The following is a 10,860-nucleotide window of genomic DNA, read 5'->3' as shown; positions in this document are numbered from 1 at the left end:
TGTTTGTTTTCTTTCCTCTAGTCTAATGAAGACATGTTATGGAAGCAAAATTGACCAGTGCATGAAAAAACAACGTTTTTGCCTCTAGCCAGAATCTCACCATAACAGTGAATTTGACAGACGAGTAGCCACACAGAAAGCATCTTTTCTTTTCTGAATAACTAGAAATACAGATGTAGATCCAGTCTGAACTAAATACTGCAGCTTTTCCTCCACTTGCAACACTGATTCTGTCTCACAGCCACTCAACCTGCAATTTCCTACACCAACATCCCTATGAATTAATTTTCTGCATCAGTGCCGTTTCATTTATCTGGTCTTTTATACACTTTGTTTTCCTCCTTGTTGCATTTCGTTGACATCTAATCCGTCTTATCCTATTCAGTGTTTCATTTCTTTTTGGTTAGAAGTTTTCACCGTTTAATTGTTTCATTGTTATTCACTATTTCTTTCCCTGGTTTATTTTGTATATGTGGGGAAAAAACACAGAATGCATCTTAACAGGATTATTTTAGCACAATGAAATTGATTGCAGCGCAAGAAATTATACTAGCAATGCAAGGGAAGTAGAATATTTAAACAGAAAGTTCCTCTTTATAGAAACTGGTGATTTTTGTGTATTAACAGTGGATGAATTCCCATTTATCCCAAAGCCTGTACACACACAGCACAGTCTGATGTGGTACACACACAAACTGAGGGGATTAGCAGAGTGTCTGTCTCTGCGACTCCCTGAGGGTGTGTAAAGGTCTGCGACATCTGATCAAATATCTCCCATCTGTCTGTGACGCTGCTCTGGCCTGCTGTGGTGGGTCCCGGTCACCCAGCTCATTTGTATGCCCTCAGCAGCCACCTGCATGTCAGCAAATGCTGCACAACCTCGAGGAGGTGAACGGGTGAGAATGAGCACAACCGAATTATCTGTCAAGCAGCAGGACATCAGTTGTGGTGCACTTCTTGGGTGCAACCTGGTTTATGTGGATTTTGTGTGTATTTGTAATTTGTTTTAGTAATTCAAGTGTGTGTTATTTAGGGTTGCAACTAAAGATTATTTTCCATTAATGTGCAGATTATTTTATATCAAAATAATCAATGAATTACTTAGTCTTTAAAATGCCCTCCTCTCAGGTCCCAAGGTGCTTGTTTTGTATAATAATAATTCACAATTATTGCACATTTAAGAAGATGCAGCTAGAGAGTATTTTTCATTTTTGCTTGAATAATTACAGAAATAATTCATTAATTATCAACATTAGTTAATCTAGTGTTGTTAATACTCAAAGCTAATCACAGTGGTCTGTGGAAATTATGTTTAGACACATAAAACCCACAAACATACACTACTGCATATGAAAAAATACAGTGGTGCAATGTAACTAAGTACATTTACTCAAATACAAATTTGAGGTACTTTATTTCAGTATTTCCATTTTCTACTACTTTATACTTCTACTGTACTACATGTTGGAGAGGAATATTGTGCTTTTTACTCCACTACATTTATATGATAACTTGATTTACTAGTTTCTTTGCCGATTCAGATTATTAACGCAAAATATAAATCAACTAATAAATTATGATTATTAAGCTACCCAGCAGTTTATTAGGTAATTCAAATTAGCCCCACCTTTACCAGCTCAAACATTGGGAGTGATGAACACATGAATACATCCATAATTATAATCATGTGCATAATGAGTATTTTTACTTTTGGTACTTTAAGTATTTTCATGCCAATACTTTAGTACTTTTACATGTAATATTTTGAATGCAGGACTTTTACTTGTTTTGAGTGTTTTTTTACACTGTAGTATTGTTACTTTTACTCAAATAAAATATTTTTTCCCCCACTGAAAAAATAATCCTGAGTAGGACATACTGTATGCAGCACCAGCTCTATAGCCAACTTTGCATTATTTCCCACATGCTCCTTGTTTCTCAAAAGGATTGTTAGACAGACAGGAATCTCAACTCCTGCCAGAGAGGTGTTTATGAGGAGGACCAGCTGTGTAGCTCGGGCTGGCAACAGGGGCTTGAGCGTATTCTTAAGATGTTGGTTGGCTTAGGAGGAGGAAGCATGTTAACTGCTGTGTTGTGTTAAAGGAAACACACCAATTGATTGGCTCTCCGCTTCAGCAGGTGCTTTCAGGAAACAGCAGCACACTAGTTTAGATTTACTGCCCGCTTCTATTTAAATGTGATGAAATTCAAACGTGTAAATGACTGTTTTTTAAATCACTCCCATCACATGATAGTGGCGTGTGGGTTTTAAACGTGACCGTACAGTATATCTATAGCTCATTAAGGCAGTCATCCGTGTTAAGCTGAAATGACACTCAATTTATTCTCTCCATTAAGGCACACAGGTTGCATAAACCACACCTGTCAGCCTGTCGAGCTGAGAGCCATCTCGTTGTGTCCTGGGTGAAGGGAGACCGCCACTGTTCCAGATGGCTTACTGTGCTGTCAGTGGAGGGGATCAATGAGGTGGGCATTGAATGAAACCTGACAAGAATGTAAGTGAGGATTCTCCCTCAGGATGGTGTGAGAAGGTCTTCCTGGAAAGCAATCTCTGTGTGAGGGAAGTCAGAGGTCGGTCTATAGTTTGTTGGTTTGGTTATTTGAAACTGGATTTAGTGGTAGATATTTCAGCATTTTCTAGGCTTTGTGAGCGTTTACCTCAGAAAAAATCCTAGTATGATGAGAGAAGTTGCAGAATTCATACAAAGAATTACACAAATGTCAATGCAAACCTAATCAAGCTGTCAATCTATATTCTTCCTGTTTTGATTTGTTGCCGGAGCACCACTGAGGAAACTCCCTATTTGGTCTGGGTATTTATCAATGGGGGTATCAATCTTGGGGTATGGGGTATGACAGATGTGCAGTGTAACTGGAGCTGCGGTCGAGCGTTGCGATTGGCTCAATTTCGGTGAGTGCAGATCAGATTTTTACGGCGCATGTGTTGTACCCCAAAGATATGGCGCGTTGATGACGCGTGACATCTCCTCTTTTCACCCTCCTTGATATTTATGACTTTAAAGGTTTTATTGATAACATTGTTACGTAGACGAATATTTTAAATAATAATAAACATCCACAGAGCTTTTAGAAAGGTGCCGAATAAAACAGCTTTTCCTGAAGAAAATAAATAAAAAATTTATGATTGTGAATTAATCATTTAAAAAAATGTTGGCGGGTCCAAAATGAATGTTTTGTTTATCTCTGTGGAAGATATCCGACGTTGGTTCCTTCTTCTAAACGTTCTAAACGTAAAACAACGTTGGGATCACGTGGGATCTCTGGGTCGTCAGCTGGTGTGTAAAAAAATGGATAAATTGAGATTGACGGTAAAGCCAGGCAACGACATGTTGTGAAGTGAATGCAATGGAACGGGGAGGGAGAATGCGACATCTAGTGGCTGAATGCTATAAGTGTTATCAATAGCACCTTTAATTATGTATCATAGAAATATCAGAAAACTAAGTAAATTACATTATTGTCTACAATGTTTCCCCTTTTGTGTGCCAGTTAAGATCATTCACACAAATACACGTCTATATAGTCGGTTTCAGCAGAGAGTATTTGGCATTCTCTGAAAAAAGTTTTCCACTCTGCTTGCTAAATGTTCGGGGGCCCTTCTTCCATCAGAGCTGGCTCGAGTTGAAGTAAGAGGACTTCCGAGTGGGTTTGCCTCAGTGCAAAATATATGAGCGATTTCACAAAATAAATCTCTCTGGCTGGCACCCGCACTGGCACCGGCATAAGACCGGTCAGCCAAAGGAAGAGAGCAGAGAGCCCAAGAGCATAATAATGACAAGCAGTATTTTTTTTGAAGTGGTTAATATCCTGTGGTAGCTGGCATCACTCATCCACAAGTCATGAGTTCCAGTACTTCCAAAACTCCCAAGAGCAGACGGTATGTGTGAGTGATGGAGCTGCATGGTTTCATAGTGTACTTGTGGACTAGAAAAATATGAAAATGGAAGATTTAGGTTTATAGAATAGGAGTTTATGGATGTGATTTTTTTGTGGTAGTCTTCTCCTGTGTTTATTGTCTTTCAAACACAAGGTCTGTGAGGAACAGCAGCGTCACAGCTGGAAGGGATTCAATAGCTCACTGAAGGACACTTTAACGGCTCTAATAGGTGCTACGACACATGGATGTGAATGTGGGCCTTCCAGTTGACAGATGATCTCCTTCCCTTCTAACACTGCTTGTGGAACTTGGCAGTTTTGTTGTGTTGAAGGCACACAACAGAGACATTTACGTAACAATGGCGTGTGCAGTTTCTGTGGGGTATAAACCACTGGAAATGCATCCCAACTGACGACCTAAGAAATGGCATTTGGCAGTGTTAATGTGCAACACCACCCTGCGACTATTGGCTGTTAATGTACTGTATATCCTTCTGGGTGGCATGTCGAGGCTCTTGCAGCCGTCCTTGGCCTCTTGCCATGTGGATTAGGGAGCCCCAGAGAAAAAGAAACCCTAATGTACTCCATCTGTACTCCACTGTCTTCCAACTGTCACTGGTTTGCTGCCGCTCTGGTTTCTCAAAGCAGTTTGCACTTTAACTGCATCCACGAAAACAACATCTCAATTCTGCTTTTTCAAAAGCAAAATGAGTCTGAAGTGGATATGAAAATGTGAGTGTTGCTTTTCTGACAACAAAACCAGCCATGGGGGAGCGACCAGACACAGGGAGCAGAGCGAATAATGCAAACTGCCATCTGATGCACCTCTCAGTTCCTGTACAGATGTCTGCAATATATCCTGCAAGAGATATTTTTAAATGGAGAAGTTTCTTTCTGTTACACAGGCTGCGTTTGCTTTAAAGCTGCAGTAGGCAGAATATGTTTGGCATCATTGGGGAAAGTTCCATAATATCCTTTCAGCATATTGTAATTCAAGTGTTCTGAGAAATAACTAGACTCCTGCACCTCCTCATGGCTCTGTTTTCAAGCTTTAGAAAATCTAGTGTGGGAGACTATGGCAAATAACAGGTCTTTTCAGAGAGAGAGCGTTCCTATTGGCTGTTCATTCAACGGAGGCAGCTGTCAATCATGCGCAAACTCTGATCAAATGGTCAAACTAGGCAGCGCTGATCAAATATGAATCAATATTCTGTTACTGTAATGCCTATTTCTCGCCTCAAATGTTTTCAGAAACATCTTGTAGTGTACTGTTTAGCTGTAAAATGATGCTGGTGGGCGGTGCTTGGTATTTCCTCAACTGATCTCAACATGGTGGCTGGGCCAGAACCTTCTCATGGCTCTGTTGTCAGGCTTTAGAAAATCTAGCACGTAACGGGAGACTTTGGCCAATCGCAGCTCATTTCAGAGAGAGAGCGTTCAAGTCAAGTCAATTTTATTTGTATAGCCCAAAATCACAAATCACAAATTTGCCTCAGGGGGCTTTACAATCAGTACATGAAACAACACCCCCTGTCCTTTAAAGTACGACCTTCTCATCGGATAAGGAAAAACTGCCCACCCAAAAAACAAAACAACAAAAACAAAACCCTTTTAACAGGGAAAAAATAAAAAATGGAACAAACATTTACATTGAACAAGAGCGTTCCTATTGGCTGTACTCCGGCTGGTGGGCGGTACTTGTGTATTTCCTCAACTGATCTCAACATGGCTGCCGGGTTACAAACTTTCTCATCTTACAGCTAAACAGTTCACTACAAGATGTTTCTGAAAACATTTGAGGCGAGAAATAGGCATTACAGATTCCAGCTCGGCTCTGATTGGTTGTTGTCCTCCGATCTGTGAAATCTTGCAGATGCCATTAGGAGCACCGGAGGACATAGAGGCACATGATTTTTTTTCAGATTACCTGTCTCATGTACTACTGTCAGGATATAGTGACCATTTTAAAACATTTTTTTGAATTTGTTTTTATCATATTTGCTCCATTTCTACCCACTGCAGCTTTTTTTTCTACTTTTAAAATGTCATAGAAATCCAACAATCATCTTGTTGTCAAAGCACGAGGTGCAGATGGCACCGTTGATGGCCACCCATGAAACTTTTAAGCATCAGCCTCTTTTTATATCACATCACTGCAGTTTGCTCTCATACACCCATGGGTACCACACTAGCCTCCTGACTGTGCAAACACACAAAGTCATCTTTTGATTCAAACACTAAACACTGCTCCCATCTATTCTGATAATTGCACTAGACTAGTAGAAGGGGGGGTTTACAGCCTGCTGCTGGTGAAATGGCAACACACACACAGACAGCAGCATAGTAAACAACTCTGCAGCAGCAGCAGCAGCACACTATGCTACTACAGCATCGGACCACAACAACACAACAAAGTTGTTGTGTAATCTTGAGGGGAGAGGATGTGCATGCATGCTCTGTGTGCACTGAAAATGAATCAAGATGAGAAAAGATGGAAAAAAAACCCCCATCCAAATCCACCACCTCCCCTTTCCTTCCTTCCTCCTCCTGCAGCTGCAGAGCTCAATGCGACCTGCAGATTCATAAAACTTGAAAACCCCGCCTACCTTGACAAGCCAGCAGTCTGTTTACGAAAAGTCACGGCAGCAGCATGGAGCTAAAGGTAAGAAGCTGCTATACCTAACAGGACATGTCACACCGAGCTGCCAACCAGGAGGAGACTTCACAGACTAGAGAGAGCAAACTACACCAGCTCCATCATGTAGGCACATTTTGGTTGACTGATATTTGTGCAGCTTGATCAGGAGCTTGTAGTTTAGTGTGCACTAGTTTTGTAATAAACACACTGCTTCTTATTTATCACCCCACAACCGACACTTTAACACGATGCGTAAAAGGCGCAACCGGCTGATTTTTTGTGCGTAAAACCGAAACTGGACTTAACCACGGAACCGTCTCTCTTCTTGCGATACAAACTGCGTCGGAGGCGAGAGAGAGGACATGGAAAACCCAACCGAGAACCCAACCAGGGCTGTGGAATATTTGAAGGAGCTTAACAAGATCATCGAGACCCAGCAGGAGCTGCTGGAGAGGCAGAGAGGACGGATAGAGGAGCTGGAGCAGCAAGTGTCCGATCTGTGCGCGGAGAACGGCTGTCTGAAAGAGGAGTACCAGCGGCACCTGGCAACCTGCAGGCTGCTGCAGGGCAGCAACAGCCTGCAGGTTGCTCTGGGAGCCATAAAGGAGCACATCACACAGGAAAAGTAAGACCTCTTTTTTTTTATCAGAGTCAAATAATCTCTCTTCAGAAGTATTTAAAGTTGTTTTACTTAATTTCATTATTTTTTTGCTAAATCAGACCCATAACTAGTTCATGCACAACACTGCAACACAGTGATCCACAGCTGCAGCTATTAGACTACTTTGGCATCTTTTTCCTTTTACTGATATTTGCTGATGGAAAAATGGGTCTGTGGAAAAAATGGGTATTGTTGGACAGTACAGAGCTCTTATATCTGACAATATCTAGAAATATGCAAAACCATATAAGATAAGATAAGATAAAATGAACCTTTATTAATCCCCGGAGGGAAATTCAGGTGTCAAAGCAGCAACATCAACAAACATCAACAAACATCAGCAAACATCAGCAAACAGAGTGAAACACAGGAGAGGTACAGGTATATAGCCTGCTCGCACTGGGAGCCATAAAGGAGCACATCATACAGGAGAAGTAAGACACAACCTCTTTTCATCAGAATCTCTTCATAAGTATTTAAAGTTATTTTTTTGTACTTAATTAAAAAAATTTTGTTGCTAAATTAGACCCTTAACTAGTTCATGCACAATACAGTGATCTGTAGCTGCAACTATAAGACTACTTTGGGCATCTTTTTCCTTTTCCTTTTTTTTTTTTTTTTTCACTAATATGTTTATGGGGTTTTCTTATTTTCACAAACACAATAAGAATAAAAAACAAAACAAAAACAAACACTGGTACAGCTCAGATAAAAAAATATATATATTTGAGGTCATATAGGAAATAGTCCATAGTGCAGGGAAGTCACAGGATATATGAATTCATATTCAGGAGACTCCTTGTGAGATAATGGAAGAGAGTTCAGGTCCAATATAATTCAGATAAGGCTGCCAAATGTTGTGGAACTGATCTACTTTGGCATTTTTCCTTCAACTGATATATTTGCTGATGGAAAATGGGTCTGTGGAAAAAATGGGTATTGTTGTTGGACAGTACAGAGCTTCTCTGACCATATTTTGGAAATATGCAAAACCATTTAGCATCATTGTGAGAGATGATGGAGATGGACAAACCAGTAGTTTCCCCTCCCAACAGATTCATTTCCACTCCAAAATGCTTCATTTTGCATTTGAGAGTGTATATACCTATGGAAATATCTAGCAGATCAAGTTCTGATTGAGATAAGTTACACACTGATACATGCTTGTCCGAGGTGCAAACCATTTTTATAAAATGTAGGCTTTTAAATAGTCTCTGATTATTCTGCTTTGTTTGTTTATTTGTCAGGTTCTGTAACTTTGAACTATATGCCCATGTGCTGCTGTATAGCCCTCAGTGGTCATAAAAGAGGATTTCATGTGCGTGGACAGGCACATTAATCTGTGATATATGGAATAACTACAACCCCTGGGAAAAAAGGCACATGCTTGGGATGGATCCATTATGCAATTATATTTTAGGGCTGGCTCTATCTGCGGGCGGTGGGTTAAACCTCAAGCAGGCAGAGTATAGGGCAGATGTATAGTGGAGCAGGAGTGTCTGGTAAAGACCTCAGGATTACCCTCCCCTGCATAGTTGTGTGTTGAAGTTCACACTCTATATCTCCTAAATGCCTCAGCATGCAGATGTTTAACTCCACTTTTCAACAGCCTGTAGATTCATGTGATCATGTTTGACCTTTGTGTCGAGGGGCGTGTTGGTGTCACCAAGATCAGCGACAGCAAATCAATACCGATGACTCATGGACTGTATGTCTTCGGCGACTGATAAAACCAGACCCGTGAGATTAGGACATACTGTAACACCACTGCGCTCCCTTTATAAATCTGTCTCGGCCACTACGGAGTACCATGTGTGATTTCCCTGGAAAATCAGTCTGTCACTATCTCTCATTCTGTACGGTCACAGTGTCTGAACACTATTTCAGTGGACCGGTTAGATCTCTGCTAGACTGACACAGAGGTTAGCGAGGAGCCTGTGATTACCCCCGTGAACCTGATGAAATATGACAGCTGCTAACAATGTACAGCGTGGTTTATGGTGGACACGGGATTTAAAATGTCATTTAAGTGCGGCGAGCAATTTAAAGAATGCAGTGGTCTTAAGCAAGACTGATTCTAAGATCTGCAAAGGTCATTTCAGCATGGAGAAAATGGGATTTAAATAGTGTGTGCTGGGAAATTAAACTGTCTAGTCTTCCTTTTTTGCCATTTACTGAGGTCAGGGACACAGTGGCAACTCACGTCTGTTTCTAAGGTTTACTTCTGGTTTCCCTGAAGGATTCCCAGGAATTCCCAGGCTGGGGGTCTTCTCCTAATCTGCCTTTGACTGTGTACATCCAGAGGGAGGTCTGAGCAGCTGCTGGGAGTCTAAAAGACATTTGTAGTCATCATCTTGAGCTCTGGGCTGCATGGTGGTGCGGTGGTTAGCACTGCCACCTCACAGCACGTTCAAACCCGGCTTAGGGCCCTTCTAGCGTGGGTTTTCTCCAGGTTCTCCGGCTTCCCTCCACAGTCCAAAGACTGACTCTAAAATTGCCTGTGGTGTGAGCGTGAATGGTTGTCTCTCTCTATGTGTCAGCCGTGTGATAGTCTGGCGTTTCCGGCCTTCACCCAATGTCAGCTGGGATCGGATCCAGCCCCCCCCCCGCGACCTTGAATAGGATAAGCGGTTACAGATGATAGATGGATCAGGAGCTCTGGTGACTTGTGGTGGACATTTATTATTTTTCAGCTATGCTGGCGGCATGGCTCTAAAGGATGGCGATGTCTGTCTGTTTGTATAGACATTTTCATTGTCATTCTGTTGCTAGGGCAACAGCTTTGGTCCAAGTTTACTTCCTGTTTGCTACTGCATTAACAAACAATTGCAACAGGAAACACAAAGGAGCCCATTCAGAATGTTTCTGTGAATATTGATGCTCACTTCATAACTAAACTGCTGAAAAAATGCAAATCAGAGATCCAGAGCCTGAATATCAACATCATCTGCAAACAGCAGCTGCTAATGTTGTTTAAACAGACACACTTCAGACCTTGGCTCCATTAGACATTCAGTCATTTACAGTAGTGGAGACGAGATGCATCCGGCTTCCAGTGACATGACAATTATTATGACATTAAGCCAACAATGTAGACACACTGCTCTGTTTGTCCTGTTAAGCATGTCCTGTTTCCCTCTCACCATGCTGGTTGTCATTCTAGCTCTGTAATCAGCACCTGACCTGCACCTGCTGGATGGAAGCAGGTGAAATCATTTACATAAAACTAGTGCCATAGCTATAGTAGGATGAAAAACCAATTGTATCCCATTCTGGGTATTGAAGACCATCAATTTAGATGCTCTGCTATGATTTACCTACCCATAAAAACACAAGTAGACAGTTTAAAGTCCCTGCAGCCTTCAGTTATCTGTGAAAGGATAAAGATAGACTTCTACTTCGAAGGACATTTTGGGAAATATGCTTATTTGCTTTCTTGCCTCAAGTTAGAGGAGAAAATGGATACCACTCTCACGTCTATATGCTAAATATGAAGCTACAGCAGGGAGACACAGGGCTCAACATTAAGGGTTGCCGTTGGGAGAGCGCTGTAGAAGGCAGCTGCTCATGGGCTGCACTGTAATCCTACTGGGGCAACCTGGCACCGTCATTTTACGTCCACTAAAAGTGATTGACAGGATCT

The 10,860-nt window shown here is 41.5% G+C and overlaps 1 protein-coding gene across 4 annotated transcripts in view; it reads left to right on the top strand.

Moving 5' to 3' along the window:
• The first annotated feature begins 6,533 nt into the window (after positions 1 to 6,533).
• iqsec1a (IQ motif and Sec7 domain ArfGEF 1a) overlaps positions 6,534 to 10,860 on the top strand; it is a 100,889-nt gene continuing 96,562 nt past the window's right edge. For 3 of the 4 annotated variants that reach the window (XM_074643844.1, XM_074643843.1, XM_074643842.1), the window contains exon 1: positions 6,535 to 7,181. In XM_074643844.1, the coding sequence (XP_074499945.1) occupies positions 6,919 to 7,181 (263 nt within the window). In that variant the 5' untranslated portion in view covers positions 6,535 to 6,918. Of the gene's footprint in view, positions 7,182 to 10,860 lie in introns of all 4 variants that reach the window. The other variant, XM_074643850.1, reaches the window with a different exon arrangement.

This window comes from Sebastes fasciatus, chromosome 8 (genome assembly GCF_043250625.1).
Source record: "Sebastes fasciatus isolate fSebFas1 chromosome 8, fSebFas1.pri, whole genome shotgun sequence".
NCBI classification, from domain to species: domain Eukaryota; kingdom Metazoa; phylum Chordata; class Actinopteri; order Perciformes; family Sebastidae; genus Sebastes; species Sebastes fasciatus.
This window is presented reverse-complemented; position numbering and strand designations above follow the sequence as displayed.